Source organism: Carcharodon carcharias, chromosome 6 (genome assembly GCF_017639515.1).
Source record: "Carcharodon carcharias isolate sCarCar2 chromosome 6, sCarCar2.pri, whole genome shotgun sequence".
Classification (NCBI taxonomy): domain Eukaryota; kingdom Metazoa; phylum Chordata; class Chondrichthyes; order Lamniformes; family Lamnidae; genus Carcharodon; species Carcharodon carcharias.
Genome location: NC_054472.1, coordinates 118,139,693 through 118,161,593, shown reverse-complemented (window position 1 = coordinate 118,161,593; position 21,901 = coordinate 118,139,693). Strand labels below are relative to the sequence as shown.

Below are 21,901 nucleotides of genomic sequence, written 5' to 3'. Positions count from 1 at the left end.
GAAGAGGAGTAAAGATGTCTCTTGCCATTGCATGGAGTCTTGGTGAGACCACACCTGGAGTATTATGTGCAATTTTGGTCTCCATACCTAAGGAAAGTGTTACGATTCCCGATACTGTTAACACTGGGCAAGTCAGATTCCCAGACTGAAACCTGACTTGATAGACCCTCCCCTTTGTTTAGAAATCATGGAGGAAAGTTGCAGAACAAATCATAGGAGTCTGCTGATGAACTTTTAATACAAAGAATAAAATATTTATTGAAACAAGAAAAGCAAACTATATTACACCTGACAGAATGATTCAAATCCCCGCTATTCCTTTACCCCAGCAATATCTTTACAGACACATAAACCATTGAAGAGTTACCATTAGCTTGGCGCAAAGGCTTCTCACTTGGGACTGACACAGTTGCAAACAGCTTTCTTCCAGTGAATTCCTGAGCATTCACTTGATGCTTCTCACTCAACTCGTATCTCTCCCCGAGACACCCAAAAAAGGCACTCTAAACTCACTGTCTGTTCAACTGCAGAGGAAATTTTTTTTTAGAAAGTTATAGTTTAAAAAGCATCATCTTTACACTATGGTGTGGGATCAGAGTGGCCCTTCTAAGTAAATAAAGCCTGATCATTAAGAGACTTTGTTGTAGTATAATGCTCCCTGATAGCACGAGGTATTTCTTACCATTTCCCCAGAAGCACTGCCTTCAGTTTTCCATAGTTTTCACCTGTGACATTTTAAGTCTCATGTAAACACACACAGATGAGGATAATGACCAGTGAGACTCATTTTCAAAAAAAATTAGTTATTTTTTGACATTTTGTTGTCTGTTTGGGTGGTGCTTTCAACTTCAGTGGGAATGCAAATGGGTGGTGACAGATTAAATACACCCAAATCTTTGACTGCAAGGATCATATTAATTTTGTTTCATTACCTTCACACCCAGTGTGGTTTAATGTTGGTTTTTACCATAGTTCCAAAGGTCTCCAAACCTTCAGTGATACCACGTGAATTTAATGATTAAATTCTGGTGTATATGGCTTAAATATCCTTAGGCATGAAAAGTGTTATACAAATGCAAATTCTTTCTTTTCTTCAATATTAAAAGAATAGGATTCATAAGTGGATAAGCACTATCTATTGGTATATCCTTTTAATATTATTATTTTAAAAATGTAAGCAATGTTCTGTAATTCGCAGAATATGGCCCAAATTGGTTACTGATTAGTAAGGAAATTCCTTTCATTTCTCCAGGGAAGTTATTTTTGATCACCTCTCCGTGATGTTCTTTATTAAGCTTTTATTTTAACTGGGCTTTAATGGAAAAGCAAAAGGCAATTGATAAGGTGCCCACGTCAAAGGTTATTACACAAAATAAGAGCACATGATGTAAGGGGTAACAGATTACCGTGGATAAAGGATTGGTTAGCCAACAGGAAGCAGAGAGTGGGGATAAATGAGTCTTTTCCAGGTTGGCAAGCTGTTACTAGTGGGGTGCCACAGGGATCAATGCTGGAGCCTCAACTACTTACAATCTACATCAATAACTTGGATGAAGGGACCAAATGTATAGTATCTAAATTTGCCAATGACACCAAGATAAGTCAAAAATTGAGTGCTCAAGAGGAGGTAGAGAGTCTGCAAAGGGATATAGACAGGTTAAGTGGGTGGGCAAAAATTTGGCAGATGGAGCATCATGTGTGAAAATGTGAACTCTTCCACTTTGGCAAGAAGGATATTATATTGCTTTTCCATTTAAATGGAGAGAGACTGCAGAACTAGGTGGTACAGAGGGATCTGGGTATCTTGGTATGAGTCACAAAAAATTAGTATGTAGATGATTAGGCAAGCCATCAGGAAGGCAAATGGAACGTTGGTGTTCATTACAAGGTGAATAGAATAGAAAACTATGGAAGTTTTACTGCAGCTGTACAGGGCATTGGTAATATCAGATCTGGAATCTGTGCACAGTTTTGGTCTCCTTATTTGAAAAAGTATATAAATGTGTTAGAAGCAGTTCACAGAGGGTTCACTCGACTCATTCCAGAGCTTATCCCAGAAAGAAGGGTTGAACAGTTTGAACCTATACCCATTGGAGTTTAGAAGAATGGGAGGTGATCTTATTGAACCATATAAGATCCTGAGGGAATTTAATAGGGTAGATACCAGGAGGATGTTCTCATTCATGGGGAGATGAGAACTTGGGGACACAGTTTAAGAACACAGTTTAAAGGTCTCCTTTTTAAGACTGAAACTGTCAGCAAATAATTTGATTTGCCCATTTATGCTGCCTATGCTATATTTAAATAATATTACACAGCTAATTCAGAATTAACATTGTGCAGATCCCTGTTACATTATGAAATGGGGGCAGAGGGGTGGGGCTGTGCTGGTGAGAAACAAAACAACCCTAATATCAGCAGATTGAAACAGGTTTCCATTTGCTCTGGGCTATAATTGTTACATTATGCATTTAAAAACGTGCCATAATAAGTGAAGATACATTATTATTTCCTTAAATTTATAAGCTTTGAATCTTCCTAGCACAATTTATTCTCTTAATATTGAGAATTTTTTTCTCTGAAGGTTGTTAGTATGTGGAATTCTCTTCCCCAGAGAGCAGTGGAGACTGGGTCATTTAATTTATTTAAGGCAAAGAAAGACAAATTTTTGATTTATGAGAGTCAAGGGTTATGAGGGGCAGGCAGGAAAGTGGAGCTGAGACCACAACCAGATCAGCCAATGGAACAGTCTTGAAGGGCCGAATGCCCTACTCCTACTCCTGCTCCTAAGTCCTATGTCCTATGTTCCTAATTAAAACCATGACAAGTGATTTTCAGAATTTGTTCGTTGCTGAGACCTGAACATTTACCAATATACCAGTGAATATGGCATGAATAAAATTCTGTGCAACACTGTAATACAGAAGTGCTCCCAGCGTATAATAAAGCTGTTAAGTGTGCAGCTCTGGTTATATAACTAAATGTTTTTTATATGCTAGCTGCAGTGAAACTGAAACATGTGCAAAGCTGCTTTGATGTGATGCGATCATAGAAATAATCTAATTAATGCTCAATATTAGAGAATAAATTGTGCTAGGAAGGTTCAAAGCTTATAAATTTAAGGAAATAATAATGTATCTTCACTTATTATGGCACATTTTTAAATGCATAATGTAACAATTATAGCCCAGAGCAAATGGAAACCTGTTTCAATCTGCTGATATTAGAGTTGTTTTGTTTCCCACCAGCACAGCCCCACCCCTCTGCCCCCATCTCATAATATAACAGGGATCTGCACAATGTTAATTCTGAATTAGCGGTGTAATATTTAAATATAGCATAGGCAGCATAAATGGGCAGATCAAATTATTTGCTAACATGAATACTTAAGGTTTGTTTAATTAACTTTAATAACTAATGATGGTAGATATGATTTACAGGTCTTGCAAGCAAAGGTGCTACCTTATTAGTTTATTGGACATATTGAGGAGTTTGTAGCATTGCATTCAATTCGTTGCTTAATTGCCTTTCTAGCCATCACACCATCGTACAGAGAATGTTATTCATGAAATTTAGTAATGCAACTGACCTGCCAAAAAATGCTGTATTGCATGTTTGCAACATTAATTTACTAGCACCTCTCCTGTTCAGATTGCAACTTTATACGTTTGTATGAACAAATGAATTCAACAGGAATGAATGAATGAAACCTATGATTCATATTTATAGGTTTTATTACTCCTGGTTAACAATAGTAATACAGCTAGAAATACTCTATCAGATGTTTCATTGTAAATGTGAGAGTGTTCTGTGTAGTGATATTCTTATTGCAGTTCTCTCTATATTTTAAAATAATTTGCATATCCCCTCATGCCACAGTATGGAAATGCATCATGGATGACAAGTCTTATAGGCATTTCCACTACCGATGGCAACATAGTAAAGCCTCCTCTGACATTCACTTAACCAATTATCCGACAAAAAGTTGGAGTCACCGAAAAGAAATTGGGCAGAATTCTAAGTCTGTTTTTCCCCCTCTCATGAAAGGTTGCTGACATCAGTTGGAACACCCATGTGCTCCCTGACTAAGATCAACTAACTCAGAGCAGACTAAAAATCAAACCTTCTGGTCTGCTTTGTTATGTGATGCTATTACCAACTAATCAATTGGAGAACTGTGAGCAAATAGAACCACTGGGGAGTGTGGGGGCCTGGTGGGATCGTGGGGGGCGGTGAGGGGAATTAACCAAAAGCAATGGGTGGCTTTGGGTCGAGTGGAGGCTTTAAGGTCTTAAAAATCAAAATTATAATCCAAATACCATGCAGCCAGCCCACTTCTGACCTTAACAGAGGCTGGAAGGTGGACAAGAAACCAATTCACTCCAAGGAGAGAGGACGGCATTTTAAATATGGTAATGAGGCTTTGAGAGTCATTCTATTCAGCTTTTCACATTTAACTGTGGTCAGCTGGCTTTCCTGAGCATCCAGATGAGGGCTGCTGGATCTGGGAAGTGAGTGCTTTTAAATCTATCTGTTGGATCGCACATGCGAAGCTTCTGTGATTGGACAGCCTTGGCCACAGCCACCACCACACTATCCTTCCCCATATGCCCTAACTTCCAATTTGCTGCTCCCTGGTTGATACCTCCCACTGCTCCCCGCACCCCCCACCAAACTCTGATTTTCCCACCTCCCAAGCCTCTGATCTCCCACCTCTCCCAGGCCCCCGAGCCCACCCCAGGCATCAGATGCCTCCAGCCAGCCCAGGGCTCAGACCCCCACCCCATCCACCCAGGCCTCCAACACACCCGCAGCACCCCCTCCGCCCCCAGGCCTTGGATACCGCCCGCCTCCCTCAAGCCCCAGATGCCCCTCGCTTGCCCAGAACTTCAGTCCCCCAGGCCTTTGAAAGGTCAGTGTCCTCTCACAGGTTTCCAACTTTTCTTCTGTGGACATAATCTCCTCTGCCAGGGCTATGTGATTTCTTCTAGTTAATTGTACTATAAGTTTAGGAAAAAGGAATTATTTTTATTTAATCATATGGTGCTTTTCTCTAGCTTGTAAGAATCTCCCATGAGCCTAACTGCTACCTTCTCTGTAGCACTGCTGCACCAACATGACTGTATTGAGTCGATTCCTGCTTTGGTCTTAACTCCTTCTGAAATATCCATGGTTGACTAACCATTAGTACCCAATCATACGTGTGAAAACCCAGTTTCTCTTCACTCCAGCGGGAATATCTAAAACCAACAGCCTGTTTTCCTCTCTGATCATTTTTTTAGGTCTGTTTTTATTAACAACCCACATTGAGTATGACTTCTGATTTTCAAGTTTTACTTTTTCCAGAATTAAGGTAAAGAATATTGGTAAAACAACTAGAAGTAAATGCCTGTTTATTTTAATGAAAAATGAAAGAGAATATGTATGTTTGAAAACTTTTGAATTTATTCAGCAAAATGATACTGCATGAATAAATAAGCAATAATTCAAATAAACTTTTAAAAACATAGCTGCAAAGCATACTGTGAAAGTAATTATAAAAACAAAAAAACTGCGGATGCTGGAAATCCAAAACAAAAACAGAATTACCTGGAAAAACTCAGCAGGTCTGGCAGCATCGGCGGAGAAGAAAAGAGTTGACGTTTCGAGTCCTCATGACCCTTCGACAGAACTTGAGTTCGAGTCCAAGAAAGAGTTGAAATATAAGCTGGTTTAAGGTGTGTGTGTGGGGGGCGGAGAGATAGAGAGAGAGAGAGGTGGAGGGGGGGGTGTGGTTGTAGGGACAAACAAGCAGTGATAGAAGCAGATCATCAAAAGATGTCAACGACAATAGTACAATAGAACACATAGGTGTTAAAGTTGGTGATTTTATCTAAACGAATGTGCTAATTAAGAATGGATGGTAGGGCACTCAAGGTATAGCTCTAGTGGGGTTTTTTTTTAAATAATGGAAACAGGTGGGAAAAGGAAAATCTTTATAATTTATTGGAAAAAAAAGGAAGGGGAAAACAGAAAGGGGGTGGGGATGGGGGAGGGAGCTCACGACCTAAAGTTGTTGAATTCAATATTCAGTCCGGAAGGCTGTAAAGTCCCTAGTCGGAAGATGAGGTGTTGTTCCTCCAGTTTGCGTTGGGCTTCACTGGAACAATGCAGCAAGCCAAGGACAGACATGTGGGCAAGAGAGCAGGGTGGAGTGTTGAAATGCAAGCGACAGGGAGGTTTGGGTCATTCTTGCGGACAGACCGCAGGTGTTCTGCAAAGCGGTCGCCCAGTTTACGTTTGGTCTCTCCAATGTAGAGGAGACCACATTGGGAGCAACAAATGCAGTAGACTAAGTTGGGGGAAATGCAAGTGAAATGCTGCTTCACTTGAAAGGAGTGTTTGGGTCCTTGGACGGTGAGGAGAGAGGAAGTGAAGGGGCAGATGTTGCATCTTTTGCGTGGGCATGGGGTGGTGCCGTAGGAGGGGGTTGAGGAGTAGGGGGTGATGGAGGAGTGGACCAGGGTGTCCCGGAGGGAGCGATCCCTATGGAATGCCGATAAGGGGGGTGAAGGGAAGATGTGTTTGGTGGTGGCATCATGCTGGAGTTGGCGGAAATGGCGGAGGATGATCCTTTGAATGCGGAGGCTGGTGGGGTGATAAGTGAGGACAAGGGGGACCCTATCATGTTTCTGGGAGGGAGAAGAAGGCGTGAGGGCGGATGCGCGGGAGATGGGCCGGACACGGTTGAGGGCCCTGTCAACGACCGTGGGTGGAAAACCTCGGTTAAGGAAGAAGGAGGACATGTCAGAGGAACTGTTTTTGAATGTAGCATCATCGGAACAGATGCAACGGAGGCGAAGGAACTGAGAGAATGGGATGGAGTCCTTACAGTAATTGATTGAGCTGCTCTTTCATCATAGAACTTTGAACAACTAATGGTGCATTCTGTTAGTGATGCTGCAACCAATATGGAGAGAAGGTGAAATGATTCTGGTGGCAAGCAGGGAAAGCAGCTGCATGGGTAGAATTGTGGGAAAACATGCCTTGACATTCTGTGTTTTATTGGATAGACTGAGAAGAAGCAATTGGGATTAAGTCTAAATTCAGAAGGTTTAGCAATGAGCTGTATCCAGTATCGTAAAGCATCTCCAAAACACGCTCCATTTCATGCGAATGAATACTGCCACCTTGAAAATACCTGAACGATCTAATTCTTTTAACATGTTTACACCCCAGACTTTATTGTCCTTTCTTAATTGGTCATTGTATTTTAATATTAAATTACTCTCAATCACTTCAGATGCAATCATTAAGGTTCTTTTACAATTATTGAAAGTTAACTCAAAGAATTAACTCATGAATGTCACTACACTTGAAAAGAATATAATTTTTAAATAAGCCAAGATTTATAACCATTGTGTCTTGGCTTATCAAAGCTTATTTATTTTCTGTGGCTCCATGATAAATTAATTTTGTTGGGGAGGCAGTGACATAGTAGTATTGTCACTGGACTGGTATTCCAGATCCCAGAGTAATGCTTTGGGGACCTGGGTTCAAATCCCTTGGCAGGTGGTGAAATTTGAATTCAATAAAAATCTTGAATTGAAAGTCTGATGATGACCATGAAATCATTGTCGATTGCTGTAAAAACCCAAATGGTTCACTAATATCCTTTAGGGAAGGAAATCTGTCCTTACCTGGTCTGGCCTACATGTGACTCCAGACCCACAGCAATGTGGTTGACTCTTAAAATGCCCCCTGGGCAAGGGTAATTAGGGATGGGAAATAATGCTTGCCTAGCCAGCAACGCCCACATCCCATGAATGAATTTTTAAAAATTGATATAATGAGTCTTAATACGTTGTAATCAATTTTGAAGACTTGATGATTGAACATTTCAAAATTTATTTTCCCGAAACCAAAAGTCAAATCAGTAGTTGGATTAATTTTTTAATTAATTGAACTTTTCAACAAAGCAATTGATCTTACATCTATACCGATAGTAAAAATGTAAAACAATTTTAAGCTTTTATTCTATCTATAAATATTTTACAACCTGGGTTAAATGGCATAAATCTGGCCTTACATTCCTTCCTGAGATAACAATATATTGTCAAGTTCTATCAAAGTTTCTGTCGAAGGGTCATGAGGACTCGAAACGTCAACTCTTTTCTTCTCCGCCGATGCTGCCAGACCTGCTGAGTTTTTCCAGGTAATTCTGTTTTTGTTTTTGTTTTGGATTTCCAGCATCCACAGTTTTTTTGTTTTTATATCTATAATTAGTTTGTTGCACAAACTACAGAAATTACATTTGAAAGAGCTTAGCAATTGCCGTAATGACTACAGTTTGATTAAGTCCTTGTGGAATTGGGGCTGGGGATGTAGTGGTACTGCTGAGCTGCTGCACTGGTGTTTATTAATATTATAGTAAAAAGCAAGCAAACCTCTAGTGAAAAGTCCTTATCTGGATAAAACAAACCAAATTGATCTTTTTGGGCTCTTATTGATGTTGTCAGGTTGGGCCAGCTCAAATTTTATTGCTTAGCAGCTCAGTAAATGTCAAGGGAAGAAGAAGAGTTGCTGAAAAATTTAAATTAGATCTTAAAAGCAGATGCAAGACCAGTATTGCACATTTCAGCTCTCCATTCCAAACAGGTAAATAAAGTTAATTGGACTGTATAGCCAATATTTAAACTGTATTCTCCTCCAGCTACCTATATATAAACCTTTTTTTATGGTTCAATTATTATTTAAAACAAAATATATATATATTGTGTGTGTGTCACTGAGCTGTCAGTTTTGCTGTGCTTTTAAAATGAGCTAGCTGGGTAAAACAATCTGCCCGGCACAGATGTATAAATTTATGTGCAGATTTTCTAACAAGGAATAAAGCACTTTTGCTGGACAGTGCCAGCAAGAAATGGCAGTTGTCTCTCTTATTTGACTTATCCCAACAGAGTAAAAGATTTTTGATGAGTTACTTTTAGTATAGTCAAACATGTTAACTATGATGGAAGTTTTCTGTGTAGATGCATAAATATACATTTTTTTTTAAATGCAGTTGACATTCTAGATTATATAGCGATGGAGTTAATTCTCAATTTCAAATCAAATTAGATATTTGAGAAATAGACATTTGCAGTACTTAAACCCTTGAGTAGAGATCAGTTTTTAACAGCAGGGACTCCCAAAACAACAACAAAAGCAAAATACTGTGGATGCTAAAAATCTGAAATTAAAACTGAAAATACTGGAAATGCTCAGAAGTGTTCTGATGAAAGGTCATTAAGTAATTTATGTGGGTTTGTTAGAAGAGGCCTCTAAACTGACTGGTAGATGATTGGGAGTATAAAATGAAGACACCTCCAGGAAAACTATGGCACTCTGATGTTAATTTTTGGGTCAAAGTGTATTAAGCACCAGTATAAGGACAACAATTAGAATGTAAGAATATCTAGAAGATCAAAGCAAGCATGCAAAATTAGAATTGTTAAGGAAGTTAAAATGTACATTTGAAAATAAATTACTTCAGAGAAAATGAAACGAACCGGTTGTCCACCGTATCCTCTCAAATCTGTCTCCCTTTGACTTAGGGAAGTAGAATTGAGGGCTGTGCAGTGGGAATAGCCAGGCTGAGAGAGCATAAAGGTTTTATTGGGGACCAGGGCATTACAGGTGGAAGTGAGAAAATCAGTTGCTTCAGAAATGTTCTTATGAATGGAGGGCCAAAAGCTAGACAGTTAGGATTTTGGAAGTGCAGTTCTAAGTGAATTGGGGGATAGTTTATTCCAGGGACATATACAGAAGGACTTGGAGCTTGGAAGGGGAATATGGGTAGAGAAGAAATAATTAGAGATGGCCTTAACTGTGATTGAAACTATGGGAATAGTGAGACCATGTGAGATTGCAAGGTCATGATGGTGGCCACGAATATGGGTTTTGAGAATTAACATGGAGGGAGAGATTTAGGGAGGATAAGGGGGCAGTGAACTCAGGAGAGATTTGAGATGGCCGAGGCTGAGATCATCAAGGATGAGAAGTCATTCGGTGCTGGTGCTGAGGGAGGGGAGTGAAGTTATCTCAGTGAGAATTTTTATCATCCTTGGGTGGGTGGTTGTGGTGGGGGGTAGAGAATGATGATTTTGAATGAGAGGTGAGAGGAGTTATAGAAGGTGAGGTGCTCAAGGGAGGAAGAATACCAGAGGAGTGGTGGATCACAGCAAGGTGTGATTTGGTGATAAGTGCCACAACATCACTATAAGGGCCTTTGCAGGGCAAAAATGGTGAAAGCCATAACCAGACATCTTGAGCTGAAGCGTCTTCCTGATGTTAAGAGAAGTCCAGGAATTTGGAGTTAAGTTTGAAAGAAGATTTAGATCTAGATTTTTCCAGGTATTTTGTACAGCTCACAGATTAAAGAGGAGCAATAGATTATAGACCAAAACAACATTACAGTTTTTTCCCATATAGTCCAATGCAGAAACGCTGTCTTCATATCCAGAGAAATCTAAGAATTTGAAGCGAGATTTGAGAGAAAACCCAGGTCTAGGCCCTTTCAAGATCTTTACCAGCAATCACAAGGCAAGTTTGAGGGTTGGAATTTGAACTAACTTATAATGAACTTAAAGTTTGGCTAAATTACACCCACCATTAGAATCAGGGGAACTTTAACAGAAGACGAGTATTTAGAAGGAGAAAGACCAACAAATGGCAACAGATGGCCAAGAATGGACATGCACAATGAGGAGCTCCCTAGGGCCAACTGCCCAAGAGCCATCTTGGAAATATGGACATAGAGAGAAATTTTTTTCTGTAATTGCAAATAAAGGCAATTTTAAATGTAAGAAAATATACGTTGGAAAAGAGACAGATTGCACAATGTAATGTAATTTACATTACTGCTGAATTGAAGCTGGATATTTGAATAAGCTATAAATAAATAAAATACCTGTCCAGATGGAATATACCCAAAAGCTCAAGAATGAGTTTGCAATGCTACTGCTAGAGAGAGAGAAAAAAAATGATTTTCTCCAAGAGCGAGGAGGACTGGAGAACGGCATTTTGTTTAATGATGACAATCCAAGTAACTATAGAATAGCAAGTCTGACACTAACATTAGATACAATTCTGTAATCTGTCATCAAACTAACTGGAAAGAATCAGAATTGACTTACAAAAGGAATGTCATCACAGCTGTCAATAGATTTTTTTTTAAATCAAGTCATGAGACTTACGGATCAGAATGTAAATTTATGCAATTGGATTTTAGTCAGGCATTTATTAAGGTACCTTGATGGAAAACAATACAGAAAATTATCAGACTTAATTTAGTTGGGAGTACGCTAAAATGGATTGAAATGGCAAACTGTGATTGGGAAGTAAAAAAAATATAAAAATACCTGGAAAAACTCAGCAGGTCTGACAGCATCCGCGGAGAGGAACACAGTTAACATTTCGAGTCCGTATGACTCTTCAGCAGAACTAAGGAAAAATAGAAGAGAGGTGAAATATAAGCTGGTTTTCCAGGTATTTTTATTTTTTGTTTTGGATTTCCAGCATCCGCAGCTTTTTGCTTTTATCTTAGTGTGATTGGGAAGTATTCTGGTTTGATGTGATAAGAGGTATGATAAGTGAATTTCAGGCTCAGTGTTTTGCAACATTTTCATAAATGGTTGCAAAATTCTCAGTTGACACCAAAATAGCAATTAGTATGAAGGATTAATAATAGCTGCAGGAGGACCTTCATTGTTTTTTTGAAATGGAAAGGCATTTGGCAGCTGCAGCTTAATGCAGATGAATGTAAAATAGTGCATTTAAGGACAAGGGAGAGTCAGAGGGATATTACAGAATGTATAGAAAATTGCTGAAAAAGACTGATTAATCTAAATAAAGGAATGGGAAGAAACTTACACCACAGAAAAGAAATACGATAATGATAGGGGTTCGAAGAATCAAACATATGGGGACTCAGAATCTGCTACTGTTCTCATTAGAAAAGAGAAGACAGAAGGAAATATGATTGAGGTATCCAAAGTTGTAAGGTTTAGCATTTTGAGAATTAGTCAGGACTATTTGTATTTGCATAAGACAACCAAACGAGTGTACATAAGTTTAATGTTAGAAGAGATGAATTGGAGCCAGTTTTGGATGGTTCATATGCTTTTCAGTTAGGGGACTGAGTCTGACTACATAGACAGTTTGCATAACTTCAATCCTGAAAGGGACCCATTAATCCTTGGCAGAGGTGTCAATGATGACAATAGGAATACTAATCAACTCCATAAAAGATGATTTTTTTTAAAAATCTATAATTGTCAGCTCCTTAAATAGGGACTAGATCTAGGAAATTGGTTTTCTGGAGCAGGAATGGACCTTGGCACCTGTGTTCTGTTACAGAGGCTTACTGCAGATGTTAGCCATGTATTTTCCAGTTGTGACTGTTTCCACTTTAGTTGGCAGCATCTGCATAAATGAATATTGTAAAACATATGAGCCATATGATAAACTGCAGGTGTTTACTTTTTTACTCAAATATTCAAAATGCTTGCTAATATTTTATCTTCATTGTTTTTAAGTTTCCCTGTGGCACAGTTAAAATATGATAATTATGTATTAAATAAAAATTTGATACATCTCAAGGCATATGTCCCAGTTTTAAAATGAAATGCGTTCACACACTATCTTAACAATTTAAATGAAAATATGGTATCAGCACTCTGAAATATTGTTCTGTTTTTAAAGTACAATGCCTTAGCGATTAGTGCTGCAACTGTTAATTTCATGGATGCACAGGTTTTGTTACTTGAAATAGAAAATTCTGTTAAGATATTGCTTAGCGCTTTTTTTTTAAATAGCACTACTTTTATAACATCTTTTTCTCCCTCTCCTCTCTTTCCCTCCTGAAGGCATTGACTGTTTTAGGGATCTGGTTCTACAGGATGCCAGCTACCCTCATGTACTTTTCTCAAATGCATTCACCACTGTGTTTTGACAGGAATTGTGGGTAGCATATTCAGCCTCAAGAGTAAAAGCAAGCTCAAACCTGTCCTCATCTGGCAATAATGATCAAAAGTCCTCACAAATTTCCCCTCCCTAACTCAGAATAGCATTGTAGTACCCCAAATGGCATCTAAACTGAGATCAGCTCATTCAACATAGATTTGGAATTTGAGTAAGCCACTTAACCCCTTGAACCTGTTCCGCCATTCAGTGAGGTCATGGCTGATCTGCAACCAGCTCTATAATACCTGCTTTTGCTCCTTATCCCTCAATACGTGTAGTTAACAGAAATCTATCAAACTTCAAATTCAAATTAACAGTTGATCTAGCATCATATGACTTCAGTTTTGCTAGGGCTCCTTGATGGCACACTCGGTTAAATGCTGCCTTGATGTCAAAGGCAGTCACACTCACCTCACTTCTGGAGTTGAGCCCTTTTGTCCATGTTTGGACCAAGGCTGTAATGAGGTCAGGAGCCTAGTGGCCCTGGCAGAAATCAAACAGAGTGTCGGTGAGCAGGTTATTTCTCTGTAAGTGCCACTTGATAGCATTGTCAACACCACCTTCCATCACTTTGCTGATGATTGAGTGGATTGATGGTTGGTAATTAGACTGTTTGGATTTGTCCTGCTTTTTGTGGACAGGATATAACTGTGTGATTTTCCACATTGTCAGGCTGTACTGGAACAGCTTGGTTAGGGATGCGGCTAGGTCTGGAGAACATGTCTTAAGTACTACTGCTGAAATGTTATCCAGGCCCAAAGCCTTTAGCCTGTGTTTTCAGCCGTTTTTTGATATCACGTGGAATGAATTAAATTGGCTGAAGACTGGCATCTGTGAAGCTGGGGACCTCAGGAGGAAGCCAGGTTGGATCATCCAGTCAGCACTTCTAACTGAAGATATCTGTAAATCTTGTCTTTTGTACTGATGTTCTGGGCTCCCCCATTATTAAGGATGGGGATATTTGAGGAGCCTCTTCCTCGTTTAGTTGCTTACCATAGTTTTAACAATTCACTTAATTTATTAATATCTCCTTGTAATTTTATGCTTCCATCAGTGCTGCACGTCTTGTATCATCAGCAAACTTGGCTTTCTATCCCATCACCTGAATCATTAATACATGAGGATGAATAGTTGAGGCACCAAGTCAGATCTTTGCAGGCCCCTGCTAGTCACATTAGATTATCTTCCCACTTTCCCTGTTTGCTTACCTCCTGACGCTGAGCTAATTTCCTAACCAAGTCAATAATTTGACTTCAATTCCATTGGCTTCAAATTTAGCTAAACAGTCTCTTATGAAGGACTTTATCAAATGCCTTATTAAATGTCCATTTAAATAATATCCATTGACATTTCCCTGTCCAGTATACTTCATTCAACTCTTCAAAAAATTCGATCAGCTTAGTCAGGCCTGCCCCACCCTTTACGGGTCCTTTTTCAGATCCATACTGATTCTTGCTGATCCAACTGACGATTCGTTTCACATGTCTGTTTCAGCAGTTCAGTAGCATGCTACTGGGCATATGCCCCTCAAAACCTGTACTTTGAAAAGTCAATAAACTTTAAATTGTGAAGTTTGTGAGAGCAACTAATAAAGCAGCTGGTATCCTGGGCTTTATTAATAGGGGCATAGAGTCCAAGAGCAAGGAGGTTATGCTGAATTTATATAAGACACTAACAATTCTGTGATTCTTACCCGGAATTACATGTGACATCTCTCACACCTACAAGGATTAGATACGGTTGAAAGTAATATAATGTTAAGGTTTACAATCTCAGTCTCTGGTTTATGATCTCCAGCTCCCACATGGCAGATCGTAGTTTCTTGGATGGTTTTGATGCTTTAAAGTTGAAGCATGGGTCTTGTAAAGCGAAGGATTCTCAGCAGGCTGTGAGGCTTCTTGCAGTCGAATTTCTAGGAGATTAGTTCTCAGGTGAACTTGAAGTTGGAACATTTGGGGAAGTCCTTCTCCCATTTGGATCTCCTGCTTACAAGGTATTGAATTAGCTTGGCTGATTGAATTACTTGCAGCTAGTTATGATTTTGATGTAACGGTCTGCAAGCAGCTACTAACTGATTTTAAAAGTAGACAACAACAAGGCTCCCTCATCATGTGACTCTTACAAGTTCAGAGTCCTTTTTCCGAAAAAAAGGAGTGGTGTGTATGTTGATTCCAACATCCTGCATTGTTGTTTAAAACTTTGAGATTTATAGTATGGTTTGGATGGGTAAAGTTATCATAAACAAGCCGAGTTTCAATATCTCCTTTGTCGAATATGAAGCAGACACAGGCAGGCTGGAAATCCTGTAGCTCTTTTGTGTTGGTCCATTCTTCAACAGAGTTTTTTTGGAATCCCCAAGAGCTGTGAATGTCCATTTTTAATCAGGTGTTTGCTTGAGAATTGGCTTGTGTAGCTCAAATGCCAAAGGTCACATGATTTGCAGCAGCCATTTTAATAGCCTGTTGCAATCAAGATTTAAATGGATTGACTGAAAGTTCATAATATAATGGGGCATTACAGTCAACATTCCACCCCTGGAAGCATTGCTGCACAAGATTCCAGAATGCAAAGCTTGTGGTGGAATGAAAATGTTAGTGGCTGCAGCACTGCAAGGATATAAATTGGAACCAGAACACTTTTAAAAAAAATTATTTCATGTGATGTGGGTGTTACTATTTATTGCCCATTCCCAATTGCCTTTGAGAAGGTGATGGTGAGCCATCTTCTTGAGCTGCTGCAGTCCATGTGGTGTAGCTGCACTCGCAATGCTGTTAGGAAAGGAGTTCCAGGATTTTGACCCAGTGACAATGGAGTAACGGTGATATAGTTCTAAGTCAGGATGGTGTGTGACTTGGAGGGGAACTTGCAGGTGGTGGTATTCCCATGTACCTGCTGCCCATTCCTTCTAGGTAGTAGAGGGTCATAGGTTTGGAAGGTGCTCTCAAAGGAGCCTTGGTGAGTTGCTGTAGTGCATCATGTAGATAGTACACACTGCTGCCACTGAGAGTTGGTGATGGACAGAATGAATGTTGAAGGTGGTGGAGGGAGTGAATGTTTATGGATGGGGTGTCAATCAAACAGGCTGCTTTGTCCTGGATGGTGTCATGCTTCTTGAGTGTTGTTGGAGCTGCCCTCATCTGGCATGTGGAGAGCATTTCACCACACTCCTGACTTGTGCCTTGTAGGTGGCAGACAGGCTTTGGGGAGTCAGGAGGTGAGTTACCCTCTGCAGAATTCCCAGCCCCTGACCTGTTCTTGTAGCCCCAGTATTTATATGGCTGGTCCAGTTCAGTTTCTGGTCAATGGTAACCCTTGGATGTTGATAGTGGGGCTTCAGTGATTGAATGGCAACGGGTGATGGTTCATTCCATTGAATGAACGATCGTTCCGTTGAAGTTTATTAGAATAGAAATATACAAAATAAATAACAGTAGCACATTCCTTTTTACTTAATGACATATGATTTAGGAGCAGGAATGGACCACTCAACCTTTTGAGTCTGTTCCACCATTCAATTATATCATGGCTGACCTGGTTGTGGTCCCAACTCCATCTTCCTGTCTGCCCCCTATAAACCTTGACTCCCTTGCCTATCAAAAACCTAACTCAGCCTTGAATAAACTCAATCACCTAATTTCCACTCCTTTGTGGGGAAGAGAAGTTCACACACTAATGACCCTCTGAGAGAAAAACATTCTCCTCATCTCTGTCTTGAAAGGGATACCTCTTATTTTTAAACTATGTCCCTTAGTGCTAGTCTCCCATCAGGAGAGGAAAAATCCTCCTGGCATCCACCCTATCAAGCCCCTTCAGAATCTTATATGTTCAATAAGATCACCTCTCATCCTTCTAAATTCCAAGGGCAAGGACCCAACCTTTCTTCATTAAGATCACAGAATCTTTACAGTGCAGAAGCAGGCCATTCATCCCATCGAGGCTGCACTGGCTCTCTGAAAGAACATTCTACCCAGTCCCACTCCCCTACCTTACCCTCGTAATCTTGCACACTCTTTCTCCCCGGATAGCAATCCAATTACCTGTTGAATACCTCGATCGAACCTGCCTCCATCATCCTCTCAGGAGGTTCATTCCAGACTCCAATTGTCCTCTATATTCCTTTTGCCAATTATTTTGAATCTTTGCCCTCTTGTTCTTGATGTTCTTTTCAGTGAGAACAGTTTCTCACTAATTATCCTGTTCATAACCCTCAGGATCTTGAATACCTCTATCAAGACTCCTATCAGCCTTCTTTCTCTGAGGAAAACAGTCCCAACCTCTCCAAACTGTCCTCATAGCTACAGTTCTTTATCCCCAGAATCATTCTTGTGAATCTCCTCTGTACTCTCTCCAATGCCTTCACTTCCTTCCTCAAGTATGGCGCCCAGAACTGGATGCAGCACTCTAGATGAAGCCTAATTAATGTCTTATACAAGTTCATGACCTCCTCACTCTTGTACTCAATGCTCCTATTAATAAAGCCTAAGATACTATATGCTTTATTAACTGCTCTTTCAACATGCCCTTCCATTTTCAACGACTTATGTATATATACACTGTGATCCCTCTGTTCCTGCACTTTTGAACTTCTCTTATTTTGTGCTGTCTTTCCATATTCTTCCTGCCAAAATGAATCACCTCACACTTCTCTGCATTGAACTTCATCTGCCACGTGCTGCCCAATCCACCAACATGTCTCTGTCCCTTTGAAGTTCAAGACTAGCCTCATCACAGTTGACAACATTTCCAGAGATAAGATAAGCTCTTCACCTCAGGAATGAGTTGAGTGAACATTCTCTGAACTCTCTCTAATGCAATTATATATTTTTTCAAATAAGGAGACCAAAACTGTTTGAGGTACTCCAGATGTGGCCTCATCAAGGCCCTGTACAGCTGCAGTAAAACTTCCCTACTTTTATATTCCATTCCCTTTGCAATAAACACCAACATTCCTAATCATTTGCTATACCTGTATGCTAATATTTTTGTGATTCATGTACAAGGACACCTAGATCTCTCTGTACCACCAAGTTTTGCAATCTCTCTCCATTTAAATAGTGCCCTGCTTTTCTGTTCTTCCTGCCAAAATGGACAAGTTCACATTTTCCCACCTTATACTCCATCTGCTAAATTTTGCCCACTGATTTAACTTCTTAATATCTTTTTGCAGACTCTCGACCTTCACTTTCCTACCTACCTTGGTGTCATCTACATATTTCGCTACCATTCATTTGGTCCTTTCATCCATGACATTGGTTTAGATCGTAAATAATTGAGGCCCCAGCACTGATCCCTTAATGCTCCACTAGTTACCGCTTGCCATCTTGTAAAAGACTCATTTTACCTTTGCTTCCTGCTAGCTAACCAATCCTTTATCCATGCTAATATGTTATCCCTTACACCATGTCCTTATCTTGTGTAGGGGGTAACATATTAGTCTCTTACCAGTTAAACACACTATCCTCTTACCAGCTGTTAATACTGGACAAGTCAGACCCCAGAGTGAAACCTGTCTTGATGGATCTTAACTTTATTTTAGAAACTGTGGAGGAAAGTTATGGAACAAATTCACAGGAGTCTGCTGATGAATTTTTAATACAAAGAATAAAATATTTATTAAAACAAGAAAAATGAACTACATTACACCAGACCAAAAGCTTGGAAAGACATCAATACAAACACAAGAAGATGATTCAATTTCCAAATTTCCTTTCCCTAGCAATATCTTTACAGACACACAAACCAATGAAGAGTTATCACTAGCTTAACATAAAAACTCCTTGCTTGGGACTGGCACACGTGCAAATGATTTTCTTTCAGTAGATTGTTGAGCATTCACTTAATGGTTCTCACCCAACTAGCATTTCTCCCCAAGACACCCAAAACCACACTTTAAACTCATTATTTCTTCAACTGCAGAACAAACGTGAATTCCCTAAACTCAGTCTCCCGGTAGCCTTGTAGGATTTCTTATCTCAGAGAGCTTAAAATCCCTGTCTTCACACCCTGAAACACGTAGGTCCACCCAGACTTCTAGACACCAAGACCCATAAACAACCAAAAATGAAACTGAAACCATTTTACCTTTCTTTACACAGAAATATATATATATTCAGCTTAAAAATGTTACATTGTTCCAAGCGCCTTTGATATGGCACCTTATCAAATGCCTTTTAGAAATCCAGGTACACCAGCTAGAGGTTCCCCTTTATCCACCTTGCTTGTTACTTCCTCAAAATACTCTAATTGGATAAACATGATTTCCCTTTCACAAAGCCAATGTTGACTCTGTCTAATTACGTTGTGATTTTCTAATTATCGTGTTATAATCTCCTTAAGAATGGATTGTAACAATTTCCCTATAACAAATATTAGGTTAACTGGCCTATAGTTTCCTGCTTTCTGTCTCCCCGCTTTCTTGAATAAAGGTGTGACTTTAGCTAGTTTTCAAACCGCTTGGATCCTTCCAGAATTTGAGAAATTTTTTGAAGATTACAACCAATGTCTTCACCAACTCTGCAGCCATTTTTTTAAGACCCTAAGGTGCAGGCCACCTGGTCCTGGGGAACTTGTCAAATTGATGGTCAGTTTAATAGTTTTCCCAGGACTTTTCCCTGGTGATGATGATTGTTTTAAGTTCTTCCTGCTTTTTTGACTCTTGATATTCTTCTGTTCTTGGGATGCCTTTTGTGCCTTCGACCATGAAGACAGATATAAAATATTTGTTCAAAGCCTTTGCCATTTGCTTGTTTCCCCTCCTGTTCACCTTTTGATTTTCAATTATCTTTGGGAAGTTTTCTAAGTCTTCTACAGTGAAGACAGACACAAAATACCTGCTCAACGCCTCTGCCATTTCCTTGTTTTCCATTATCAATTCCCTAGGCTCGCTCTCTAGAGGATCAATGCTAGCTTTAGTTATAGTTTTCGTATTTAAATACTTGTGGAAACTTTTACTATTTATATTTATATTACTAGCTAGCTTTCTCTCATACTCTACTTTGTCACTGTTTATTATTTCTTTAGTCATTCTTTGCCGGTTCTTAAAATCTGACCAATCTTGTGATTTATCATTAATCTTTGCAGATTTGTACAGTGTATCTTTCAATTTGATACTATCTTTAATTTCATGTTATGATCACTGTCACTTAGAGACCCCTTTACTATGAGGTTATTGATTCATCCTGTCTCATTGCTCATTGCCCAAGTCTAGTATACCGTGCTACCTGGTTGGGTCTTGAATGTACTGCTCTGAGAAATTATCTCAATACACTCTATGAACTCATCTTCCAGGCTATCTTTGCCACTCTGATTCTTCCAATCTGCAAGTAGATTGAAGTCACCCATGATTATTGCAGTATCTTTCTATTCCGCCCCATTTACTTCTTCCTGTACGCTCTGTCCTATAGTGTAATTACTGTTTAGGGCCTGTAAACCACTTCCACGTGTGACCTCTTACCTTTCCTATTTCCTATCTCTACCCAAATCTCTATCTCTACCCAAACTGATTCTATACCTTGCTCTCTGGAGCTAAGGTCACCTCTCACTCCTGCACTCATAACATTCTTAATTAACAGAACTACCCTGGCACCTTTTCATAGCTTTCTATCTTTTCAAATACTCTTCAATATTCAGGTCCCAGCCTTGGTCACCCTGCAACCATGTCTCTGTAATGGCTGTCAGGTCATAAATATTTATTTCTATCTTTGCTAGCAATTAATCCATTCTGTTATGAATGCTGCATGCAACATCATTAACCCTTGTCTTTTTACTGTTTTGCAATCACTGGCCTTATTTGCTAGTGCAACCTTAAGTTTGTATTTCCTGTCCCTTCCTTCCACACTCGGTTATCATTACTTAAATCGCTACCCTGCTCTCTTATCTTGTTGCCCTTTGATTTACTACATCTCTTCTCACATGATCCCTTTCCTCCCAGTATTTAGTTTAAAGCCCTCTCTACCGCCTTAGTTATACGACCCACTAGATCATTGGTCCCAGCACCATTTAGGTGAAGCCAGCCGCAATGATACAGCTCCCAGTACTAGTGCCAGTGCCCCATGAACCAAAACCCATTTTTCCCACATCAGCCTTTGAGCCCGGTCTACATCTCTTTAATCTTATTTAACCTATGCCAGTTTGCTCATGGCTCAGGTAGCTTGTGGCTAAGGTTCTGTGTTTTAATTTAGCCCCCAGCTGCTCATAATCCCTAAGCAGAATCTCTTTCCTAGCCCTATCTATATTGTTGGTACCCACGTGAACCATGACAACTGGATCCTCCCTTTCCCACTACAAGTTCCTCTCCAGCCCAGAGCAGATGTCCCAAACTTTGCACCAAGCCGGCAATACAGCCTTCTGGACTCATGCTCTTGGTTGCAAAAAGCTGTGTCTATTCCCATGACTATACTGTCCCTGTTACCATCATCCCGATTTACTCCCCCTGCCCTGCTTGAATGGCTTCCTGTACCACAGTGCCATGGTCAGTTTACTTATCCACTTTGCAGACCCGCCCTCATCCATCTAAATTGCAAGAACCACAAACCTGTTGGACAATTGCAAGGACTGAGGCTCCTCCACTTATTCCTTCTCAGTCCTCTTACCTGCCTCACTTGCAGTCGCACCCTGCAGTCCCTGATCACTGACCAAATCAGATGACCCTATCCTTTTTAAGTATGTAATTTTATTTTTCTTGCGAACAGTTATTGTAGCGTGTTGTAGTAAAGGTGCAAAACAAGATAACAAATGCATATTGTAAAAAATGAGTTGCTTAGAATTAATTATGGGTTGCGACCTCAAATTAATAGTTTGTTACGCAAATAAAGCTTCAACGGCTTTTGATGTTAGTCAGTATTTTCAATTTTTTTTTCTGAATAAGCTTTTTGAAAGTGGATTGATGGAAACGATTGCAAGATACCTTTATTCACAT

At 39.7% G+C, this 21,901-nt stretch overlaps 1 protein-coding gene across 3 annotated transcripts in view; it reads left to right on the top strand.

Moving 5' to 3' along the window:
* trappc9 (trafficking protein particle complex subunit 9) overlaps nucleotides 1-21,901 on the top strand; it is a 956,085-nt gene that overhangs the window by 638,600 nt on the left and 295,584 nt on the right. Inside the window, exon 22 of one of the 3 annotated variants that reach the window (XM_041189164.1) lies at nucleotides 21,851-21,891. The exons of the other annotated variants lie outside the window; for them this stretch is intronic. Coding sequence (XP_041045098.1) covers nucleotides 21,851-21,858 — 8 coding nt within the window. The 3' untranslated portion in view covers nucleotides 21,859-21,891. Of the gene's footprint in view, nucleotides 1-21,850; nucleotides 21,892-21,901 lie in introns of those variants that run through there. 3 annotated transcript variants of the gene reach the window in all.